A 25550-nucleotide genomic window follows, 5' to 3' on the forward strand; every position below is an offset into this window, starting at 1 on the left:
GGGACGACGACGGACCTCGATTGTTGTCAGCTCGGCACCACTCACTGGGAGTGAGTGAACAAGTTACCTGACTGGGTTTAAACCACGACAGGGTTGTACATGCACATGGAGCCATTTGGAAAGAAAGATGACTGTTGAACTCACAAGGAAAAAACATCAAACAAGCACAGGAAAAAATGTGACTGTTGAAAGCAGACTAACTCCCTGAGAATGTAACAATTATGCACATCAAGGCACACCAGAAGGTGAACTCAGAATTGGAGGAGAGAAATGAGCTGGTGGACAGAGAGGCAAAAGAAGCAGCAAAAGGTGAGATGACAATAGAAAGGGCCCTAATTCCAGATGGGAAAATTTCCATGGAAGATAAGCCAAATTATGATAAGGAAGATCAGAAATTAATTACAGATCAAGACGGAACCTTCATTGAGGAAGGGTGGGCTAGCACAGCCCAGGGAAGAATAATAGTCCCCTCTTCCCTGTTATGGTCCCTAATAAGGAATGAACATCAAAAAACGCATTGGGGGGTGGATGCCCTACATAAATATCTAATAAGAAAAATAATGGCTAGAAACCGGTATACAACTATCCAGCAAGTAACTCATCAATATGATCTTTGCCTCCAAACAAATTCCAAAAACAACCATAGGCCAAAAATAGGCCAAACTGGGAGAGGTAATGGACCAGGATGTAAGCGGCGTGGAGAAGCAAGACATGCCAACCCAATATGGGTGATAAGCAAAACTTCTACTTTATTTGTGGCGCACTTCGCTTATATCCACGTGTTGTTTAGCCACGCCTACTAGTCACAACAGTATTGGTTAGTTCTACACAGCTTCCTTCACATTCTCCTCCCACATCCGGTATCCGGTTACCTGTGAGGCCTACCCCTTGCCTTGCTCGTACAAGGCCTCTAAGTCTCCATGGCCTTGCTCTTAGAGCCATTCTGCAACAATTCCCCCCTTTTTCTTTGTGTGAGCAAGACAATGATACATAAGCGCAGTCCTTCAAATAGCAGTGTTTTAAGCCAACCTGTAATGCCCCATGAGGACAACCATTTAGTTATCCCTAGGTCATTGCTCACTTGCAATTGCTGGGTAAGCTGAGCCAGGGTTTTCAGCTGTGCATGTATCACAGTATCACAGTATCACAGTATCACAGTATGTTAGAGATTGGAAGGGACCTCGAAAGATCATCTAGTCCAACTCAGTCTGCTTAGTTGAGCCAAGGCCCCGGCTGAAGCATGCTTGTGTGGAGTATGCTTGTGGGATCCCATACACGTGTGTGTGTGTGTTTAGGGCAATAGATGTTTTGTGTATTGTTGGGTTCATGTCAAAGTTTTTAACGGGTAGCTGTTTAACATTTTGGGCATGAAAGGGTTAATGTAAAAGTGCGGCTGCCGGCAGGTATTTATGGTTGTTGCTGAAGCAGGCAGGCGCTGTAGCTGCTGCCCAGCAGGCTGGCTTTTGCAGGGATTAAAAAAAAAAAAGGGGGGGGGGGGGAGAGAGAGAGTAATGATGCTGCAAATATGCAGTTTAACCTGTCTACTTCTCAAGAACTGGTAACCTGGGGGAGGGGGTATATTTGTGTCCTCCTGCCTACAGGTCCATTGGGACTGCCTGCAAAGTTTGTCAAGCCTTGCCATGAGCTGGACAGACGAATGGAAAAACCTGATGCCTCAGCTACAGGAGCTGACTGTGAATACCCCAAGCAGAATGAGATAGAGGAAGAGAAAGAACAAATAACTGCAAAACATCACTTGGGGGCAACTGAAAAGTAACAGCCTGAATATGTGTGCTTGTAAAGTAGCTATTATTAGAGGTTGTGATTTTGTGTATAAAACCACCTGTATTTACTAGCTAGTTGCTAATAAGAAACTACACCTTGTACTGTATAGATTTGTCACTTGTAAAAGAGATGTTAGAGTATGGAAATTTGCAGTAGCTGCTAGAAAATGCTAAGGCAAAAGCTAGAAATATTTTAATACAATGGTAGTGTTATAAAGCAGGTGATGGAACAAATTAAGAGGATGGGAGAATTCCACTGGTAAGAAATTTCTTTGGCTAGTCCCTCGCTACTATCAGCATCTTCAACATGCTGCTGCACCCTGTAATAGTTACTCTGCTAATGTAAATGTGTGTGCCTTGCTGTAGTAGCGACTTGTTACTGGATATAAAACAAAAGGGGGGAGATGTGGAGGCAGTATTCTCACGGGAAAATGCATAATTGGTACATAAACTCTGAATAATCCTGAAAGATACAGCAAGGCCATGGGAGGCCTGAAGAAGCTTAAGCAAGCAAGATAAGAGGCTGGAATTCACCAAGTTAATGAGAACTGTGGACTGTTGGCAAAGCTTTCAAGGTTGAGTTCTCACACCTTTGTTTAACCAATTATATGTTAGTGTCGTGGTTTAAACCCAGTCAGACAGCTTGTTCACTCACTTCCCCCCCTTCTTGCCCTCCCCCTACTCCCGGAGGGACAGAGAGGAGAATCAAAAAGAATGCAACTCCCACAGGTTGAGATAAGAACAGTTTAGTAACTAAGGTATACCACAAATCACTACTGCTACCACCAATGATAATGATAAAGGAAATAACAAGGGAAGAGAATACAACACCTCACCACCAGCCGACCAATAACTCGACCCCCAGGCCCGACCAAGCACCGACCAATACCTCCTCCAACCCTGCCATCTCCCAGCCCTTCCAGCTAACTCCCAGTTATATCCTGGGCATGACGTGCTGTGGTATGGAATACCTCTTTTGTCAGTTTGGGTCAGGTGTCCTGTCTCTGCTTCCTCCTGGCTTCCCCTCCTTCCTGGCAGAGCATGAGGCTCACAAAGTCCTTGGCCAAACCAAAACATCGCTATCAGCTCTGTTCCCAGGCCGAAAGTGAAAACACTGCACTGCACCAGCTACCAAGAAGGAGAAACATGACTGCTACTGCTGAACCCAGGACAGTTAGTCACTAAGGGTCTTCAAGACATGTATCCAATCATAATATGCCAAATCACTGTAAGTGCTTCCGCCTGGGCCTTGGCTCAGTTAAACAAGCTGGGTTGCTGGGTTGCTAAGCAAACAAATGCTACATTGAAGGCAATTTCTGATTTGTTGTTTGATGTTAACTCTGTGAGAAGACATGCAACACTGCAGAACAGATGTGAAGAGTTTGATGGAATGTGTTGTATGAATCTTTCTGATCATTCTAATTCGATACACGCACAGCTGAAAACCCTGCCTCAGCTTTCCCAGCAATTGCAAGTGAGCAATAACCTAGGGATAACTAAATGGTTGTCCTCATGGGGCATTACAGGTTGACTTAAAACACTTCTATTTGAAGGATTGCGCTTATGTATCATTGTTATTTTAATCATTGTAATTGTTAGACTTGCTTATAGTTGTTTAACGAAACAGGTGAACAGAATGACCCACAATGTTTTGCTCGCACAAAAGAAAAAAGGGGGAATTGTTGCAGAATGGCTCCAAGAGCAAGGCCATGGATCCTTAGAGGCCTTGTGAGAGCAAATCAAAGTGTAGGCCTCACATGTAACCGGAAACCGGATATGGGAGGATAATGTAAAGGAAGCTGTGTAGAACTAACCAATACTGTTGTGACTAGTAGGCGTGGCTAACACCACGCGGATATAAGCAATGTGCGCCACGAATAAAGTAGAAGCTTGCTTATCACCCATATTGGGTTGGCGTGTCTTGCTTCTCCTCACCGACGACAGATTTGAAGAGATTGAACTGGAATACTAGGAACAGGTTTACAGGTCCTAAATGGGATTGATTCAGAAATACGAATGAATAAATTGGCCACTGTAACTAGCGAATTAACAAAATTAAGGCAGCCCCTTCAGTTTTCCTTATTGACATTAGGAACTAGCCAATGGCAGATCTCAGAAATACTATGAAAATGGAAAAGAACTGAGGAACAGGACCATAAATTAATTCTAGACGCACTTGGGATAGCTCAGGATAATATATCCTTAACTCTTAGTTGTATACAAGCACAACTATAGATGCAGTCTATAGCTGCCTTAATTATCAGGGAAGGGAGTGAAGGCGTTTTTCTTATTGAATTTCGAAAAGTTGTCTGGGATAATGATAACGATTTGGAAAGAAAGCTTCAATCTTGGTGGACCCTGGTAAATTTCACCTATAACCCCACTACAAACATAGCTACGGCTTTTATGATCACTATACGAAATGCCACTATTTATGTTATTTACCCCATTATTGCATTAGGATTAAACCATAAAGGAGCAGTTCTCTACCCCTTTGAGCATACAATGTGGGCTCGAATGGTAGATAAGAAATGGCAGACTGTAAATTTAAAGTCTTACATTATGCGAAAACAACAAGGGTTTATTTGTGAAAGTAACACAATTAATGCTGAGGACATATGCCTTGATGTGGAGCAAGGCATCTGTCATTTTGAAGCTCATTTGGATATTACTCAGAACACTGTACTTATATATGCTGGCCAAGGCTGCATATGCCTAAGAACTGCTTGGACTTTTATAAGGATAGATAATAATAACATAACTGCTAAAAGTCATTCCAATATTTGAGTTTGTAACTTTGTTAAAATTATTGGATGTGACTTCACGTATTTAGCACCAGTTACTAAAATCTAATTATACTATGTATCACAAATTATTGGCTACACCCATTGGGATGGACCTCACATTAGTAAGACAATTAATAAAACACCAGGACTTGATTGATATTTTAAAGGAGGTCCAAGAAAGTGAAAAGAAAACCTTAATTACTGTTCATCATGATACAGAGAAAATAAATAAGGTTCTTCTAAGGATAAGGCAAGACACAAATCATCACTGGTGGGATGTACTTTTTGGATGGTCACCCACTGCAACTGGCATTCTAAATAAGTTACTTCGCCCTATCATTGTTCTTTTAATATTAGTTAGTATAAACTTCATATTCTCTATTGTGTTATTTGTTTGGAATTGGAGAATGTTGCAATGAGTAACAGCTCTGTCTTCATTACCAAAGGCACATAGCAAAGCGCTAAAAGATACCTTTTGTACAAACTCACTAGGAGAAAAATTAGTATTAGTAAAAGGATTTATTAACTTTATAGAAAAGGGGGGACTGATGTAAAGGGTTAACAAATGTACAGGGGGGTTAGGGTTGAGCCACTTTCTTAACAATGTTACTGCTTGATCATGCTTATCGTACATGGTATTTGCAATATACAAGGGGATAGGTCAAACAGCTTACTTAACAATGTTACTGCTTGAGCATGCTTATCGTACTTGCAATATACAAGGGGATAGATCAGGATGCTTGCTTAACAATATCATTGCTCACTCATGATTATGCTAGGACAAGATATAAGGACATAGCTACTGTTAAGAAGTAGGGACCGTGACTTGATTCCCGTCCTTTGGATGCTTCTGTGTATGCTGGCAGGGGCTGCTGAATATGGTGCAGCTAAGACAGGAGGGTTAGCCAGAGAAGCCCTTTCCAGCCCCCTGTGTCCCCAGCTGGTGGCATGTCCCCGTCTACCCTGTGGAGTGCAGCAGGGACTCAAGGAAACTGGTGTTCCCAGGCCATGATCCCAAAAGTTTCACCCAAGTTCCTGCCCTGGTTTCTCTCCCCAACTGAGACTTTGCTCTTATTTGGTGATTCGCTGAGCCAGTGGGAGGGAATGGGGCTCTGCTGGGAAGAGACTGCATCCCTGGGTGGGGTCAGAGCAGGAAGCACCCTGTGCAGCCAGGCAGCTGTCCCCCAACCTGCCCCCCAACCTACACCCTTCCTGCCCAGGTAGCTCACCCCTGCCCCTTTGCTGGCAGGGACCCTGATTTCTGATCTGAGTCCCATGTACTGGCCTGGAAGTGCTCTCTGCACCCAGGCATCAGGCTGGGAGTGGTGTAGGATTGGCCAGGAATGGGGCCAAACCCAAGGCCACATGCTCTCAGGGGATCCACAGCACTGCCTCTTCCACCTCATCTTAGCAGGAGGGCATGGGGATGCAGGTCTCCGCTGGAGGTGTGGCTGGGTCCCCTTCAGGCCCCCTGACCCATGCCAAAGGCAGCCAGCAGGGTAAACCCAGGAACTGGCAATCCCCGAAGGTAGGTGTGAAGTGCAGCTGGAGCTGCCTGGGAGTTGTCAGAGCTCCTTAAGGGAGGATTGAATGATACCAGTGCCAGAGCCTCCTGATGGATATGGGCATGTGCCTCAGCCAGGATGCAGAGCTGGGAGCTAGAAACTGGCCTCCCCTATGAAGCAGAGCCCCCAGGGAAGCTGGGGGGTACAGGGGGCTCCATGGGCCCCATGATTCTTTGCAGTGCTGCTTGCCAAGTCCCCACTTGGAGGAGTGGATGTCAAGGGGCTGAGTGGGATAGCTGCTGGGGACCTGGCTGTGACCCACAGCTTCAGCCTCAGGTCCCCCAGGGAGATGCCTGGGAGTGGGCTTTGCCCCATGGCCCCTATGGGGCAAAAGCCCATGACCCCACCCCAGCTCTTTCAGTAGGGGGTGTGTGGGGGCAGAGCATGGGGAGCACCCATGGGTACATTGCTCTTGTGTCCATGGGGGCTTTCAAGGGCCAGGCTCTGGCATCCCCAGATTCCCTGGACCCTTCTCCATCACCCAGGGGGGAGCTTGGTAGGACTGTGCACCATGTGCCCTTCTTGGCAGGGGGACTATATCCTTTATCCTGGAGGGCACTGTGCACCCTGCCTGGGGTGGGGGAACAGTGGGCCCTGTCCAGAAGCCACTGTGCATCTTGCCTTGGGGGCTAGGGCCAATAGCCTGGGGACAACCATGTGTCCTGCCCAGAAGGGCACATTATGTCCTATTTGGGGTGGGAGGGACTGTGCACTCCGCCTGATGGGACTCCTCTGACGGAGGTGGGCACTGTGCACCTTGCCAGGGGGCTTTGTTCCCTGTCTGGGGGAGCGGAGGCCCAGGTCGATCCGCGGCAGCAGGAGAAAGAGGAGGAAGGAATGGAGACAGGATGGGCAGTGGGAGTGGCTGCTGCCTGATCACTTTGTGATAAACACATAAATGTATTGGCTTTCGCAAATCATAGGTGTGGTTATGTGGATATAACTGTATGAGTTTACAATAACAGAAACAAAACACGCTAAAGACACAAGACTAGACAATAAGTTAAAAAGGTTCAGATCTCTTGATCAAAACAGAGTCACATAGCAAAAGAATTTGTAAAGGTAAAAGAAGGGGGGGGGTGAAGTTTGATATAAGGAAAGCTAGTGTCTGGAAAACATAAAGTACTTTTTAGCTTAACTTAGGTCGTAGAAGGAGAACAATGTTTATGTTGTAAGTCTGTGGAATGTAGTGGCCCCACTAAACATGAGTTAATTGTTTCACACTAGTCTTCTAAAGTAGTTTTAAAGAGCAATGTTTGTGTTGTAAGTCTGTGGTGAGATAACAGGATTTAGTGGCCCCACTAAATATGAATGAGTTATTTCACACCATCCTTCTACTTATCAGTTAGTTTAGAGACAGAGCCTCCCAAACACCTGCTAGCTTGGGATACTCCTTGTCTGCCCATCCTGCAATAAGTTTTGCAGGAAGGTCACACTGTTTTAAATCTTTGCCAGCTATCAGAATTACAGATATGGCTGCTTTCAGCTAGTTCTGTGATTCCTGGGGCATCCAACTGTGCCAAAGTTGAAAAGTACACTGTGAGGAGGACTGCTTACTTCATCTTGAAGACCCCTACTCACAAGAGAAAGACTGCTTACTTCATCCTCAAGACCCCTGCCCACAATCACTGGAGAGCAGTGCGCAGACACCAAGAGGAGGAGACTTATGATAATAAGTTCTTGAAGCTAGTTATAATATCCCCCACCTATATGCGGGAATTATGAATGTGCATGTAACTAATGTAATAGTGAAAGTATATAAACCTGTAACAAATGCTAATCACCCGCGCCTCTAGCTACGGTCATGCGCCCAGCGCCGTTGCTTTTGCTTTATTGACTTTGTCCCTCAATAAAACCTTGTTATCTTGTTTAGAGGAGTGAGCTCCTATTTCGCAGGCAGCAATACAAGCTTTTGGAACAATTCTCTGGGGAAAAAAAGCTTCTGCTGGGGTGAGTCAGACATTGTAAGCAGAACAGGCAGTTGCCAGCTCCAACTCTCTATTGGGTGGTTTGGCTAGGGATGAACTCTTGCTGAGCCCAGAAATCAGGTGTTCATTGGGTAGAGGTGGCTGTTGTGCCAGCCATGGGTCTAGCCACCCACCTGGCACACCACTGGGATGCCTTGCTTGGAGTGGTGCCAGCTGTGTCTGTCCTTACCCTGCTGGCTTGCCACAGGGGACCATGGATGCTCAGTGGGACTGCACAGGGTGACAGCCACTCACTGCTCCCACAGCCTCCCTGCTTGGCCAATGTCCCCAGGGCATTCCTGTTTCTGGAGCACAAGGCTGGCTGGGGCTGAGCACTGCAGTTGGCCAGGCCTGCTCCAGGCTCTGAATAAGCAGGAGATATTATTCCCCCCAGGTTAGCACATGCCTCCCTGTGTTTTGGTGCATGTGGCTGCTCCCCACAGCAAGGTCTCATTGCCACTCATCTCTTTGTATTTGAGGTTTTAATTCCCTGCAGACCCCCCAGTTGGGGAGCAGGGCCAGGAGCTACTGAGGCAGCATTTCCCAGAGGTGGTGATGGAGCAGGCAGGAGGCCTTTACCTAATGAAAAGAATGAAGGACCAGGTGTCAAGGGGCTGGTGGGGGCCAGGTCCACTGGTCCTGGGCTCCTGGTCCCATGCATGGGGAGCCTGGGAAAGCAGGGAGCCCCAGTCCCACAGTCCTTGGCAGCTGTAGCTTGGCTGGGCTCCAGCCTGCTGAGAGTGAAGTGCTCCATTGGCCCCAGTGCCACATTGTACATCGGGGGGGGGGCTGTGCTGAGCTTTGGGCTGCCCTGATGTGCAGGGTCAGGGGTGTCCCTATAGAAGAGGCTCCTGGCTTGTTCCACTGTCTCTGTAAACAGGAAATCCACTGAGAGAGAGAGATATGTCACATGGGGTGACTGAGGGGTTTCTGTTCCCCCAGGCTGAGGCTGAAGTGGCTTCTCTGAACCACCATATCCAGCTGGTGGAGGAGGAGCTGGACTGAGCCCAGGAGGGCCTGGCCACTGCCCTGCTGAAGCTGGAGGAGTCTGAGAAGGTGACTGATGAGAGTGAGAGGTGTGGTGGGGAGGGATAGCGAGGGTGGCATCAGGTCACCCTTGATGGCAGGCAGCCCCCTTGGTTTTGCAGTGGAGTTTGGGGATCCCCTTGAAGTGATCTTATGGGGTTTGCATTGGTTTTCTTACAGACCCAGAAGGGAAAGAGCAAAGCCATGACACAGAGAAGTCCCCCAGATTTGGGCATTCTCGGCATACTTTGAAATTTCCAGGGCACCCATAAAATCCTGAAAAAAAAAAATAAAATCTGGTGCTTATACAAATATCAGTTTGTAACCAAATCCAGAGGATGCTTGGAGCCTGTTTCTGCCTCAGAGCAGCCTTCTCTGATTGAAAGCTGAGTAATGGCCCAGGAAGGAGCTTCTGTGCCTGGGAACTGCAGTTGACCTTGCTGGGGGGGGGGGAGGGGAGGGGAAGTCCTGCAGAGTGTGTTTTCCCCATCCTTGCAGCAAGCAGGTTTACCATGGAGGAGCTATGTGGGTGAGGGGACTCAGGTTGTATAGGAATGTCTGGACATGTGATGGCATTCCTGACAGTTACTTACCAGTTTGAGCAACAGCATGAGTGAGAGTTGAAGAGTCTGCAGGAGTCCATGCTGCAGGGGTTTATGGGGGCTTAGTGACCCCTTGCTTGTTAGCATCACTCCTGAATGGGACAAGACTTTGCTATGGGATATTTTCTAGCATTTCCTAAAGGTTGCTGGCCTGCTAGGCTGCTTTTGTGGAGGTTGTGGACAGCTTGTCCTGGGCTGCACACATTTTTTCCCTCCCAAGATGAAGGGTTTAGGACCTGCTTGGTTGAGAAGCACCATGGCCACATCTTGCTTTGGAATATGACCCTGAGGTGGCCTTGGAGTCAGCTTCACTACTTTAATTGTGCACAGGAGCATCCTTGGGGTACTGCTGGTGTAACCCTACTGCATGAAGTGGCCAGTGAGTGCTGGTGTCCCAAGTCTCTGGAGCTGGAGCATGTCACGGTCAGGGCACAGTGTGTGGGTAGAAGGTGCAGGTGCTACTTCAACTCACAGCAGTAATGTCTTCTGGCTTGGGCTTTCCTCAGAGGCATGAAGGTCATTGAAAACAGGGCCATGAAGGATGAGGAGAAGATGGAGCTCCAGGAAATGCAGCTGAGGGAGGCGAAGCACATAGCAGAGGAGGCTGACTGCAAATATGAGGAGGTGTGTGCCCACACGCACATGCCCCCTTGCCCCAATGCTGATCCCCCCCGGTAGCACCTGAGGCTGCCTTCCCACAGCCCTGTGTCCTGAGCCAGGGCAAGTGCAGGGCTGATGTATGCCCCTTGCTGCTGTTGACAGGTTGCCCACAAGGTGGTTGTTCTTGAGGGAGAGCTGGAGCGTTCAGAGGAGAGGGCAGAGGTAGCAGAGAGTTGAGTCGTGCTCCCAGTGGGCAGCATGTAGGAGTCCCATGTGGCCCTTGCCCTGAGTCCCTGTCAGTAGGGGATGAGGGTATACATGTTGGGATGAGGATGTCCCTCCCTGGGAACAGCAGGGTCTGTTTTTGGGGTGGTTCCTGGGCTTGCAGGCTGGGGGCAGGTGGATGCCAGCCTACCAGCAGCACATCCTTGACCCTGTTCTCTGCTCCCCCCCCCACCCCGGCATGCCCCTCTTCCACCCAAGCCGAGTGAGACAATTGGAAGAACAGCTGCGGACCATGGACCAGACTCTCAAATCCCTCATTGCCTCAGAGAAAGAGGTACTGGGGCAGGGGTGCAGGGCAGTACGCAGCAGCCCCCCCCCCCATTGCTCTCTTGAACTGCGTGAAACACCTCTCCTCTCTGCACTGCTACCTCTGCCACTCTCTGGCAGGCACAGGTCAGGCCTGCTCCTCCGTCCCTTGATGCCTGCTCCCCTTCTGGGAAGGTGTCGTGGTTTAAACCCAGTCAGGTAATTCGTTCGCTCACTTCCCCCCCTTTTCTTGCCCTCCCCCTGCTCTCGGAGGGACGGAGAGGAGAATCAAAAAGAATGCAACTCCCACCGGTTGAGATAAGAACAGTTTAGTAACTAAGGTATAACACAGATCACTACTGCTACCACCAATGATAATAATGATAAAGGAAATAACAAGGGAAGAGAATACAACACCTCAGCACCAGCTGACCGATAACTCGCCCCCAAGCCCGACCAAGCTCCGACCGATACCTCCTCCAACCCTGCCGTCTCCCAGCCCTTCCGGCTAACTCTCAGTTACATCCTGGGCATGACGTGCTGTGGTATGGAATACCTCTTTGGTCAGTTTGGGTCAGGTGTCCTGTCTCTGCTTCCTCCTGGCTTCCCCTCCTCCCTGGCAGAGCATGAGGCTCACAAAGTCCTTGGCCAAACCAAAACATCACTGTTATCAGCTCTGTTCCCGAGCTGAAAGTCAAAACACTGCACTGCACCAGCTACCAAGAAGGAGAAAAAAAATGACTGCTACTGCTGAACCCAGGACATTATCCACCCCTTATTCCATACCATTCACGTCATGCTCAGTTCCCACATTTTCAATATACCATCACTCTTATCTTAGTGCACTCTTATCTTAGTGCATGGACCAGTCCCTATAAAGCTGCTGAGTCCATCTGGTCCATGATGTCAGGCTCCACCTCTTGTAACAGTCTTCCAGAGCAGGAGAGACTGTGTGCAGTGTTCACACTTGTGAATAACCTGGGCAATAGTGTCCATTGCTAAGTCCACCCCTCGATCATGAGTCCATCTCTATGTTGCATCCCTGTTCTGATGACCTGAAGTGCCATGGGCCCACCAGGCTTAAAATAATTCACTGTCCCCTTCAGCAGTTTCTGCAGCTTGTTGCTGGGGACTCCATACAGCTGCCTTCCATCTCCGATGCTTCCAAAGCACTGGAGGGGCCCAGTGGACTAGATACTTGCCCATACTGTCACACACACCCTGCCACTCATGACTGTCCTTCCCTGGGGAAAACCTCTTGGTCCCCCTATATTGTCGTCTAACCCCAGACAAGACCCAAACCTGACTCTGCTTAACTTCTGAGATCAGACAAAATGGTTGTGGGTAGAACACAGTCTGTGTGTGTGCCAACATGCTGATCTCCATCACAATCAGCAGGCAGGTCCCAAGGATGCCCAAAGGCCATTCAAAACCTTCAGAACTCTCAGTTGATGCTGCTGTACTTGTCACTGGGGCTGGTGTAGCTCCTGTGCTTGCCGGCTCTCCCACCACCAGCTTCTCTTTTCCTGAGTCCAGCTCTTCCTCCTCTGCCTTGCTGGGAAATGCTGCGTGGTCTCCTGCATCCTCCTGGGGCTCGGCGGGCGGCTTCCGGGGAATGCTCTCGGCCGTCGCGGGGCTCGGCTTCTCCGGGGGGCTCGGCTCCTCCGCCGCCTTCTCCCGCTGCTCGGCAGCCGCCTCCTTCTGCTCCTCGACCGCCCCGACCTCCTCCACCAGCAGCCGTCCCCTCGCGGCCTCCGGCCCCGGTCCCGCCACCGCTTGGTGCCCGGGGCCGCTCTCCCGGGCCGGTTCGGCTGCCGCCGGCTCCCGGGGCCGCTCCCCCTCGGCTCCCCGCAGCCTCACGAAGATGGAGAGTAGGGTGAGGACCAGGACGGTGAAGAGAAGCCGGACGGCCAGGTACAAGTCCACGGCCACGTCCGTCCCGCCCTGCTGCTGGAGCCCGCCCGTATTACAAGCCATTGCCATAAAGCACATTGAGACAAGAACCTTAGCCCAGGCCGCACACTTGATAAACACTAACACAGCAAATACTGGCTCTACGTAAGTTACAACATTCTGAAGCTGTGAGATCAAGAGAAACAACTCTGAGAGCCAATAAATCGTCATTGTGATGAGTGAATATTAATCTGGTCAGATCTGTCGTTAATCTCAACCCTTCGTGCCCCACGTTGGGCGCCAAAAAGAACTGTCGTGGTTTAAACCCAGTCAGGTAATTCGTTCGCTCACTTCCCCCCCTTTTCTTGCCCTCCCCCTGCTCTCGGAGGGACGGAGAGGAGAATCAAAAAGAATGCAACTCCCACCGGTTGAGATAAGAACAGTTTAGTAACTAAGGTATAACACAGATCACTACTGCTACCACCAATGATAATAATGATAAAGGAAATAACAAGGGAAGAGAATACAACACCTCAGCACCAGCTGACCGATAACTCGCCCCCCAAGCCCGACCAAGCTCCGACCGATACCTCCTCCAACCCTGCCGTCTCCCAGCCCTTCCGGCTAACTCTCAGTTACATCCTGGGCATGACGTGCTGTGGTATGGAATACCTCTTTGGTCAGTTTGGGTCAGGTGTCCTGTCTCTGCTTCCTCCTGGCTTCCCCTCCTCCCTGGCAGAGCATGAGGCTCACAAAGTCCTTGGCCAAACCAAAACATCCTTGTTATCAGCTCTGTTCCCGAGCTGAAAGTCAAAACACTGCACTGCACCAGCTACCAAGAAGGAGAAAAAAACTGACTGCTACTGCTGAACCCAGGACAGAAGGGCTGGTAAGAGCCCAGCTGGCAGTGATGCACAGGGTGTCCATGCAAGGAGGAATGAGGAATAGATGAACAGATGCATCCTGGCAGCTTCTGCTTGCAGCAGCTCTGCTCCTTCTAACCTTGTTCTCTCTCTTTCTTTCCTCCTCTGTGCTTGCTCTTTCTGCTTTCCCCTGTCACCTGTCCCCCAGCCCTGCTCCCCCACCTGGCGGCCCCTGCTTGGGTTGTAGTAATCTAGAGGAGGAGCTGAATATTGTCACCAACAACTTGAAGTACCTGGAGGTCCAAGCTGACAAGGTAAGACCTGATGGGGTTGCTGGGGCTGGGCAGAATGCATGGGGGTCTGTGGGTACTGGGGTCTCCCACCAGGGCAAAGGATAGCCAGATGTGTCCTGTGGGACTCATGGGTGCCTCTCTGTTTCTACTGTATTCCACCAAGGAGGACAATTATGAGGAGGAAATCAAGCTTCTAGGGGAAAAACTGAAGGAAGTAAGTAGTGTTGGGCCAAGACCCCCAAGAGAGGGTCTGTCACTGCATTAGTGCAGGCATGAGTTTGCCATCCCATGTGTGTTTTGACCCTGTTATACTCATGTTCTCTCACCCTTCTCCAAATTGCAGCCTTGCAGCATGGTGGACCCCCGTGGGGTCCCACTACCCTGGAAAGGTTCCCTGTCCCATCTGGAGGGATGGTATTTGCATCCCCAAGGAGCACAACCCTGATGGGATGTATCCTGCAGCCCCATGCTGTGCTCCTGCTCCTCTCGCCTCTGCCCTGTGTGGTGTCCTGATCCAAGGACAGGCACTATCAGGATTCATGCCCCGCACACATGAACTTCAAGCCATGTCCGATTTAGGGCGATCTGTCTATTGTTGGTTGCACATGCAACCTGTGAAGCATGCATGCTCCCATGATGCCTCTGCTTTTGGTAGTTAGGACAGGATGGGATAAATGAGAAGCTCAACATGGAGGTACTTTACCCAGCTGCTTCCTTTGAGGGCAAGCTCTCACCCCTGCTGCTGGTTTAGGGTGTGGGGGTTCATGGAGCCCTTGTCCCTTATCTTTCCAAGCGTAGGGTTTGGGGGGGGGGATATGGGAGATGCAGATGGGGCAGATTTGGGGTGCAGTGCAGAGTGTGCCATTCCTGTTGTGCCCCACAGCTCACTCTCTCCTCCCTATACTCTCACAGGCTGAGACCCCTGCGGAGTTTGCAGAGCAGTCTGTGGTGAAGCTGGAGAAAACTATTGATGATTTAGAAGGTAAAACATCCTCAGTGACCCACTGGCACTCCTTCCTGGGGAGCACGGGCCAGGATGTGCCACCACTGGGGCTGGACTGGGCTTGGCCTGGGTGAGGGGATGGGCAGGGGTCATGGGATAGGGAGAAGCTGGATGCTATTGTGTCTGGTGTGGAGGCACACTGCTGCTGGTGTCAGGTGAGCAATAGGGTTGCATCTCTGTGTCTTGCTCTGTCTCCCGTCCCTCTGTCTCCCGCCCCCATCCCTCTCTCTGTCTCCCTCATCTTTTGCCTATCTCACGTGTATGCTGGCAGTTGGGTGGTAGGAGGTGGTTGCAGAGACCCCCGAGATGACCATGGCTGAGCCCCGAGCAGCTCCTGCACTGCCAGGCTGAGAGATGGGGTCCTTGTTTTGTCTGGGCTGGCTTGGGGCTGGGAGCCCACTCCCTGCTGGAGCTAGGTTGTGGATGGAGCCTTGGTTTATCCCCCTGGGGGTAACTGCTCTGCTTGGGGAGGATGGGGTGCCCTTTGGAGCTGATAATTTTTTCTTTGGAGAGAAAATAGGGCTTTTGCAGTGTCCTGGGTTGCCCACGCAGTAATGTCTGTCCCCCAGCATCAGTCTGGCCCTTACAGGGATGGATGCAGTGGCTTGTATTGCTGCCTGCGAAATAGGAGCTCACTCCTCTAAACAAGATAACAAGGTTTTATTGAGGGACAAAGTCAATAAAGCAAAAGCAACGGCGCTGGGCGCATGACCGTAGCTAGAGGCGCGGGTGATTAGCATTTGTTACAGGTTTATATACTTTCACTATTACATTAGTTACATGCACATTCATAATTCCCGCATATAGGTGGGGGATATTATAACTAGCTTCAAGAACTTATTATCATAAGTCTCCTCCTCTTGGTGTCTGCGCACTGCTCTCCAGTGATTGTGGGCAGGGGTCTTGAGGATGAAGTAAGCAGTCTTTCTCTTGTGAGTAGGGGTCTTCAAGATGAAGTAAGCAGTCCTCCTCACAGTGTACTTTTCAACTTTGGCACAGTTGGATGCCCCAGGAATCACAGAACTAGCTGAAAGCAGCCATATCTGTAATTCTGATAGCTGGCAAAGATTTAAAACAGTGTGACCTTCCTGCAAAATTTATTGCAGGATGGGCAGACAAGGAGTATCCCAAGCTAGCAGATGTTTGGGAGGCTCTGTCTCTAAACTAACTGATAAGTAGAAGGATGGTGTGAAATAACTCATTCATATTTAGTGGGGCCACTAAATCCTGTTATCTCACCACATCTTATAACACAAACATTGCTCTTTAAAGCTAAAGGTTGGTACACTTGGGGAGATGGATAGATCATCTTTGAATTATTTGACCTCCTGGGACATTTTTTCCACAGCTGAAATTATAGAAGGGGTGAGATTGTCTTTGAACTCTTGGAGTTGATGACTCACTTCATCTGCTGTTGGTGCCATGGCCTCACTCCAGCTCACTGATGACAATGAGTGGGTATATGATGATGGCGTACTCTGTGTAAATTTCCACCACATGGGTCTTGTACTTTCGACTTCATCTGGATCTAAGGGTGCAGTCCTGGCATCCGGCTTTCAGTAGATTGTCTCTAAAACAGCTAATTCCCTCAGGTCCTGGAGGCCTTTCTCTATTGTGGTCCACTTGCCTGGGCAACATATAACATTGTCCTTGAACGGAAACCTTTCTTTCCCCTAGCAAGTAATCCCAGCTGCTTGGCTTCCCTACCTTCTAGTTCATGACTGTTGGCTCCATTGTCCCACTTGTTCAGGGATGAAGTTCCAAAGCATTGGAGGGGCCCATTGGCCTAGGAGCTTGCCCATACGATCCCACACACCCATAACAGTCCAGCATCAGGGAAGATCTCTTGGTGGGCCTCTTAGATTGTTATTTAACCTTAGACAAGACCTGATCCTGACCCTGCTTAGCTTTCGAGATCAGACGAAATAGGGTGTTCTCAAGGTGGTAAGGCTGTGGGTACAACACATGCAGTATTTATGGCAACATGCTGATTCCCAGCAAAAAAAGCAGGCAGGTTTTAAGGGTATCCAAAGGATATTCAAAACCTTCAGAATTCTCAAATGCTGCTGTAAATAGCCTGGTGGGGGAGCGGGGGGTGTTAGGCAATGTCTCCTTCATAGGTTGACCCTACAAGGGAAGCAAGGGAAGGAAAAAAAAGATGTGTAATTGCAAAAATTCCCATTACATGCCTCCCAAAGTATAGAGGTGATGACCATGCTGAGAATGCATACCAGATCAGTTTCATGATGTATTGTATTACAAGTCATTACCATAAAGTACAGCGAAACGAAAACATTAGCCCAGGCCCCAAAGCCGATAAACACTAAACAGCAAATATTGGCTGCAAGTAAGGTATGACATACTGAAACTCTGAGACCAAGGACAACAACTCCGGGAGCAAATAAATCAACATTTTGACAAGTGACTATTAATTCAAAACAATGAGTGCTTATCACAAATACTATTAGACACACTCTGGTCAGATCTGTCATTATTTCAATCCTTCATTCCCCATGTTGGGCACCACAAAGAACTTTCATGGACTGATACCCAGCCTGACCTGAGCAGTGATCTGGGCCTTCCAGGTAACCCCCCCCAGTTTATATACTGGGCATGACATGCTGTGCTATGGAATACCCCTTTGGCTTGTTTGGGTCAGGTGTCCCAGCTTCCCATGCCCCTCCTCACTGGCAGAGCATGAGAGACTGAAAAGTCCTTGATTGGAGTAAGCATTACTTAGCAAGAACTAAAACACTGGTGTGTTATCAGCATTGCTCTCAGACTAAAGTAAAAAACACAGCACTGCACCAGCTACTAAGAAGGAGAAAAATAACTCTTACAGCTGAACCCAGGACGGGCCCCTCCATGATGTGTGCTGAGCCCTGTTTTCCTATGCTACCAGGCAGATATCCCTCTAAAAGCACAGGCTCACACTACTAGGAAACATATTTCATGCTGACCCCTTGCTGATCTGGGCCATCACCCTAGCAAGCAGCTGGCAGGGATAGCTTTTGTTATCTGCTGTCCTTTATTTGCTGCACCTCTCAGCTTATAAAAGTGGTGAGATTGCATCTCTTTCCTGCCCAGGTGCTTCTGGCCTCCTGCCCTCCCTGTAGCCCGGCACCTCTGACTTGTGGCTCCAAGACCTCCTACAGGGAAAAGGGCTCCCCTCGCATGGGGTACTCATTTTTTGGTTATCCTCCTGGGGTGCAGGACCTGCTGGGAGCCACATCCTCCTTCCCTGGGGTGTGCTGGAGGGGGAGGACAGTGAACAGCTGTCCTGGCCGACAGAACTGGCCCTGCACAAGGGCTGGGGCTCCTCCTTGGGTCCTCCTTGCTTTTCCACAGCACATCAGATGAGCCATTCTGTTATTTAGTCAAAGCACCTTCCAGACAAGGGTTTGTCTGACTGTGAAAGGAACAAGACTGACAAATCACCTCTTCTGCAGGAGCCTGTCCCAGTGGGCAGTGCCCTGCACTGCAAACAAGCCTTCCCTCCACTCCTATCAGGATGGGTCCCCTGTGTCCAGCCTCTCTGTGCCATTGCTTTCTTGCTGGGACAAAGAGCCCTTTTACACCCAGTATTTTTCCCTGTTAGCCGCCCAGCCTCTTGATTTGGACCAGTCCACTTAACCATTTACACCTTGCTGCAAGGGCCTTTTTTTTTCCATTTGAACATTTTGTGGTTCGTCAGTGAGATCCTGGCTGCTGTTCCTAGGTGATGCTCTGCCTCAAATATGTGAGGCTTTCTTTCACAGTTGAGCAAAGCTTCACATTTTCTCCATCCTTCCACCCATCTACTTCCCCTGTGGTCCTGCAAGCCAGGGGAATCTCTGGGAGGCCAGGCAGGATGGGGGCTCGACCTGGAGATGTGTCTCCCCCCTGAGGCCACAGGGCCTGTCCCTTCTTCACTTCCTCCCTCCCCTTGCACCTCTCCCACTGAATTTAAACCTTTAGATTTGTTTATCTTGGTCTGATAGACCAAGGAACCCAGGACAGGTGGGGCAACAGGCAGCTAGGGACCCTCAGAGACAGCCAGCACACTTTGCCCACACCTGGGCATGCCCAGCTGGCCCAGGTCCCGTGAGGCAGCATAGGGCCCCCCTCACCGGGTGGCCTCTGTGAGGGCACCAGTGACAAGGCCAAGCTCCCCTGGGTGCAGACCATGTCCCCCCAGTGCAGGCTTTGCTCCCCCGTGACAGACCTGTGACCCCTGGTGACAGGACCAAGTCCTCACCCCCAGTTCAGGCTGTGCCCCCAGTGACAGGACCAGGTCTCTAACTGGTGCAGGCCATGTCCCCCCATGACAAGACCAAAGGTTCCCCTGGTACAGGTCATGTACACCTGGTGCAGTCTGTACCCCCCTGTCATGGTTTAAACCCAGATGGCAACTAAGTACCATGCAGCTGGTGGGATGAGGGGGAGAATCAAAAGAATGTAAAATCCCTGGGTTAAGATAAGAACAGTTTAATAACTAAAATATAGTATATTACTACTACCACTACTGATAAGGGAAACAACAAGGGGAGACAATATAAAAGGAGAAAGGGGGGAAAAAACCTCAACAAACAGCAGTGATTCACAATACAGTTGCTCACCACCTGCTGAGTGATACCCAGCCCGACCCAAGCAGCAATTTGGCCTTTCAGGTAATTCCTCCCAGTTTATATACTGAGCATGACATGCTGTGGTATGGAATACCCCTTTGGCTACTTTGGGTCAGGTGTCTTGAGTGTGCTTCCTCCCAGCTTCCCATGCCCCTCCTCACTGGCAGAGCATGAGATACTGAAAAGTCCTTGATTGGAATAAGCATTACTTAGCAACAACTAAAACATTGGTGTGTTATCAGCACTGTTCTCAGACTAAAGTAAAAAACAGAGCACTGAACCAGCTACTAAGAAAGAGAAAAATAACTGTTACAGCTGAACCCACGACATCCACTTAAGCAGGTTACCTTGTCATAGAATGACATCAGGTTACTCAAGTACGACCTGTCTTTCATAAACCCATGCTGACTGGGCCTGATCACTTAAGCGTCCTGTACACATCTCATGATGGTACACAAGATGATCTGGGGGAGAGAATATAAAACTAAAAGGGGAAAGGAAAAAAAAATAAACACAAGTGATGCACAATACAATTGCTCACCACCCGCCTACCGATACCCAGTCTGACCTGAGCAGTGATCTGCGCCTTCCAGGTAACTCCCTTCAGTTTGTATACTGGGCATGACATACTGTGGTATGGAATACCCCTTTGGCTATACTGGGTCGGGTGTCTGTCTCTGCCCCCTCACAGCTCTTTTTGCCCCTCCTCACTGGCAGAACATGAGACTGAAAAGTCCTTGATCAGGGTAAGCATTTGTTGTGGTTTAAACAAAGTCAGCCATAAATCACACAGTCACTCTCTCACTCCCCCCTCCTTTTTGCCCTCATCCTGCTCCTGGAGGGATGGGAAGGAGAATCAAAAGAAATGCAACTCCCACAGGTTGAGATAAGAACAGTTTAGTAACTAAGGTATAACACAAATCACTACTGCTACCAACAATAATAATAATGATAAAGGAAAAAACAAGAGAAGAGAATACAACACCTCACCACCTGCTGACTGATAACTCGCCCCCCCCCAGCCCGACCAAGCACTGACCAATACCTAGTCCAACCCCGCAGTCCTAGCCCTTCCGGGTAACTCTCAGTTACATCCTGGGCATGACGTGCTGTGGTATGGAATACCTCTTTGGCTAGTTTGGGTCAGGTGTCCTGTCTCTGTTTCCTCCTGGCTTCCCCTCCTCCCTGTCAGAGCATGAGGCTCAGAAAATCCTTGGCCAGACTAAACATTTGAGCAGTAACTAAAAACATCGGTGCTATCAGCACCGTTCCCAGGCCGAAAGTCAAAAACACAGCACTGCACCAGCTACCAAGAAGGAGAAGAAATGACTGCTACTGCTGAACCCAGGACAGCATTACTTAGCAACAACTAAAAACATTGGTGTGTTATTATCTTTGTTCTCAGACTAAATTTGAAAAAACACATCACTGCACCAGCTACTAAGAAGGAGAAAAATAACGGTTACAGCTGAACCCAAGACAGGCCCCCAACACAGGAGGGACATGAACCTGTTCAAGTGAGTCCAGAGGAGGGCCATGATGATTATCTGAGGGCTGGACCACCTCTCCTATGAAGAGAAGCTGAGAGAGTTGGGCTTGTTCAGCTTGTAGATGAGAAGGCTCTGGGGAGACCTTATAACAATCTTCCAATACCTAAAGGGGGCCTACAAGACTTCTGGAGAGGGACTTTTTACAAGGGCATGCAGTGACAGGACAAGGAGGAATGTCTTTAAACTGAAAGAGGGGAGATTTAGATAGGAATTAGGAAGAAATTTTTTACTATGAGGGTGGTGAGACACTAAAACAGAGAAGTTGTGGCTGCCCCATCCTTGGAAGTGGTCAAGACCATGTCAGTGGGGCTTTGAGCAACCTGGCATAGTGGAAGGTGACACTGTCCATGAAAAAACTATATCATCTTTAGGGTCCCTTCCAACCCAAACCATTTCATGATTCTATGATTTTCAGGCAGGCACCAGCCTTTATGCTGTGCCATGGGGCTGGGAGGAAGAAACTGCCATCAGGCTCAGGGCTTGAACATCCACAGTGGGATTTTTATACCAATAAAATTAAGTGCCAGAGTTGAGCAAGGGTGTGTGCGCCACTACTGGTGGTAGTGGCTTGTGCTGCTGTGACCATGGGATGTTTCTAGCAGTTGCAGACCCAGTTGCCTGAAGGTCTTGCTCTTGCCTTGTCCATCTCTGGTTTTACTGCTTTGAGGTGGAGGCTGCTGAGAGGTAGAGACCTGCAGTTTCAGGCAGGGCCAGGCTGTGCAAGGAACCCTGCACTGCTTGCTTTAGAGCTCTGCCTCTTGTACAGAGGCTGATGTTGTCTCTGCTGGTCAGGAAGGAGTCCTTGTGCACCCCTCTGCTGTAGGTCCAGGTCCACAAGTGCCCCTCAGCTTAAGACTAGGACAGCAGAGACAGCTGGCACCATGGGAGGCTTTTACTTATGTTTTAACTTTTTTTTTGTTTTTCCTTCCCCAACCCTCCTTCCCCCACCCCCACCCTACAAGTGAGCTGAGCACAGACATGTTAACACTGCAGACAGTCTCCTATGGCTACTGGACAAGGGAGATGGGACAGGTCTGGAGAAGGCTGTTGGCCCAAAGGGAGAGAGGACATGAAGGGAGTAACGTCAGCTTAGCATGCTTACCTGCCTCAAATGAAGAGCTGGAGTGTCCTGCAAGAGACAAACACAAGAGGACACCTGTGAGAGCCAGCTGTGCAGATGCTATGGGAGCTCTGAACTCCCATCATGGCTGCCTGACCCTGGGCTCAGCACACAGCTGCCAGGACTCCCCTTTCCCAGGCAGGTATGCACCCTGGCCATCTTCCTATCTGTCCTGGGTTCAGCAGTAGCAGTCATTTTTCTCAGTCTTACTAGCTGGTGCAGTGCTGTGCATTTTCAGCCTGGGAACAGGGCTGATAACACCAAGGGTTTTAGTTGTTGCTAACTAATGTTTACTTTGACCAAGGGCTTTGTGAGTCTTATGCTCTGCCAGAGAGGAGGGGAAGCCGGTAGGAAGAAGAGACAGGACACCTGACCCAAAGTAGCCAAAGGGGTATTCCATACCATACCACATCATGCCCAGTATATAAACTGGGAGCAGTTACCTGGAAGGGCTAGATCGCTGCTGGGGTAAGGCGAGGTATCGGTTGGTGGGTGGTGAGCAGTTGTATTCTCTTCCTTTGCTATTTCCCTTATCATTATTATTACTGGTGGTAGCAGTAGTGGTTTTGTGCTAAAATTAGCTTTGTGGTTTGGACAGTGACTAAATCACCAGGGAACATGCACAACGACTAGAGGTGAAAAGTTCAAGGAAGACTCATTTACTTCATCTTGAGACCCTAGCCCACGACCACCAGGAGACACTACACAAGCAAGGACCTCTTACCTCACTATAATACAAAGTGGGGATAGGTCATGAATACGTATAAGTGTGTTGTGGAATCTAATGCATATGTAATAGTGTCGTGGTTTAAACCCAGTCAGGCAACTTGTTCACTCACTCCCAGTGAGTGGTGCCAGGCCGACAACAATTGCGCCCCCCCCCCCCCCCACCGGGGCTCTCCCCTTCCCTGCTCCCAGAGGAACGGGGAGGAGGATTGAAAGGGTGCAACTCCTATGGGTTGAGAGAAGAATAGTCCAGCAACCAATGTACAACACAAATCACCACCGCTACTACCAACGACAACAATGATAAGAGAAAATAACAAGGGAAGAGAATACGATACCACCGGCCAAGAAACGAGTCCCACCCGGAAGCCCGTGTCCTTCCGGGTAACTCCCAGTTAACCCCCACCCCGGGCATGACGTGCTGTGGTATGGAATACCTCCTTGGCTAGCCTGGGTCAGGCGCCCCATCTCTGCTTCCTCACAGCTTCCCCTCCTCCCTGGCAGAGCATGAGCCTCACAAAGCCCTTGGTCAGGGTAAACATCACTTAGCAACAACTGAAAACATAGGTTTCACCAAGACTGTTCCCAGGCTGGAAGTCAAAACACAGCACTGCACCAGCTACCACGAAGGAGAAACATGACTGCTACTGCTGAACCCAGGCGCCTCAGCGCTGAATAAAGCATACCTACTTTGCAACTTTAGTGAGTTGTGGAGTTTATCCCTGCATCAATTTGGAGAGCCAGACAGGAGATGTCTGTTCGGCTGCAGGATCGGATGAGCGGTGGACATCCTAGGTGCCCCAGGCCGTTTGCCTGGAGGACCTCCCTTTCTCGTCTGCTCACTGCGGGGGCAGACAACAACCTGTGCCGGCTGTGGAAAAGGTATGCTTGCAATTTAGGGTGCCTATAAGTCCTACGCTTGGCCGGAGCTGCTGGTAAGCCACGCAGAGACGTCTGGTGCATGGTGTTGTCCCCATACTGGGAAAGCAGGCCTTGCAAGCAGTAGGTTGGGGACTTGTTGACCGATAAGAGTTTCCACTAGAAATCCTAAGGGTGGATTGAGTGAGTCCAAGGACTCGTTGGCCAATAGAGAGTCCGTGAACCAGGTGAGTCCGGGGTCTCCACTGCATCCCAGGTTTTGGGAGCCAGGACAGACCTGCTAATAACTGTGGAGGAAGCAGGAGAAGAGTAAGCAGAACTGCTGTGTGGAGTGTGTCTGTGGGATCCCGTGTGGGTGTGAAAGTTTTTTGTGTGACTGAGACGTGGCATAGCTCTTGTGTTGTGCCTGTTTGTTCTTGTGTATATGTCTGTTGTTAGTGTTAAAGATTGCAGTGTTTAAGTGGTGGGGGAAGAGTAGATGAAAGTAAACCATGGCTAATGGGGGGTGGGGGTTTAAGAAGAGTTCTCTTTCTGTGCCCCAGTGGCTTTATAAGAGAAGTATAACCTCTAATATCTGTAGTTCTACTCTTGAGACCTGAACTTTACACTCAGTACCAGAGGATTGTAGCCTCACATATGCGTGCATAATAACTTCTGAATGGTGGAACCTGCCGTGGATACTAGGATAGTGTAAATTTTGCTGGAACCGAAACTATGATCTAACAACAGGGGAGTTGATCTGCAGAACCCAGAGGTATTATTTTACTGAACCCCCTGAAAATAACATAAAACTTGTGCAGGTGCCCTCATATTATTTTTATAATTGCATCCAAGGAGAACTGGGAGAGAGAGGCTATAGAGATCTGTAAAAGATTGTTTGAAATGGGAGCCGATCAAAGCAAGAAAATTCTGAAGAAAAGCCCATTCAGTTGCATTTTGGAATATTGGAAAAAACTGGGAGGGTCTCCTGGGGTCTCGGTAAACAAGAAAATGTTGGTAAAATATTGTAACCAATGTTGGCCTTTATATACTTTGGAAGATCAGGAGAAATGGCCTAAAAATGGAACTCTGAATTATAATACATTGTTACAATTAATGTTGGTTTTGAGGTGGCCAGGAAAATGGGATGAAGTAATATATACAAATATGTTTTTCACTTTAAGAAACCATCCAGAGTGACAGACTGAATGCAAAATTAATATAGCTCTGCCAGATTCCCTAATTTTGGCTTTGGAAAAGGAAAGGGAAAAACTGAAAGTTAAGATGGAGAGATGTTGTTCAGCCTATGATATTGAGGAAAGATGTTTAAAGTTAAAAAACAGTAATCAGGAAGGTAGGTTGGAAAATTATGTATCACAGGTACCTTTGAGAGGAGCACTCTCTGTAACTGTCCTATCAGATATTGATAAGGAGGAGATTGCTGTCACTGGCAACAAGTGGAAGATTCACATTCAGAGTTAAGAAAAGGTTAAAACAGAAGTGCTGTTGCAGATGCAGGCATCTGCAGTCCCTGCAGAGCAGGGTAAGCAGCTGTGAGAAAAAAAAGGGAAAACCAAGGGGGAAAGGATGGGAGTTCACACAACTCCTGTGTTTGAGCACGGGATGGGGGCTGGGGCAGGCAAACAAGTGAGAACAGACATGTTGACAGACGGGACTGAGGGGTTGTTGAATAAATGTGTACGGGAGTGAAGGAGGAAGCATGGAGAGCGTATAGGAATCGGGAACAGGTAGAAAAGGAAAAGCTGGGTCGTGCAA

General features: G+C 49.1%; 1 protein-coding gene across 1 annotated transcript; it reads left to right on the forward strand.

The window, feature by feature from the left end:
* Positions 1–221: 221 nt before the first annotated feature.
* On the forward strand, positions 222–14983 carry LOC130602122 (tropomyosin beta chain-like; the record flags this gene model as incomplete). Its single annotated transcript, XM_057414696.1, is given in 7 exon segments — positions 222–299; positions 9045–9178; positions 10237–10354; positions 10493–10564; positions 13857–13930; positions 14061–14124; positions 14823–14983. Coding segments are annotated over 7 exon segments (701 nt in total), but the record flags the coding sequence as incomplete, so codon positions are not given.
* Positions 14984–25550: the final 10567 nt, after the last annotated feature.

The sequence above is a fragment of the Pezoporus wallicus genome, unplaced genomic scaffold (assembly GCF_028554395.1).
Source record: "Pezoporus wallicus isolate ANWC-B61680 ecotype Strahan unplaced genomic scaffold, APGP_CSIRO_Pwel_v1 contig_7105, whole genome shotgun sequence".
In the NCBI taxonomy this organism is placed as follows: domain Eukaryota; kingdom Metazoa; phylum Chordata; class Aves; order Psittaciformes; family Psittacidae; genus Pezoporus; species Pezoporus wallicus.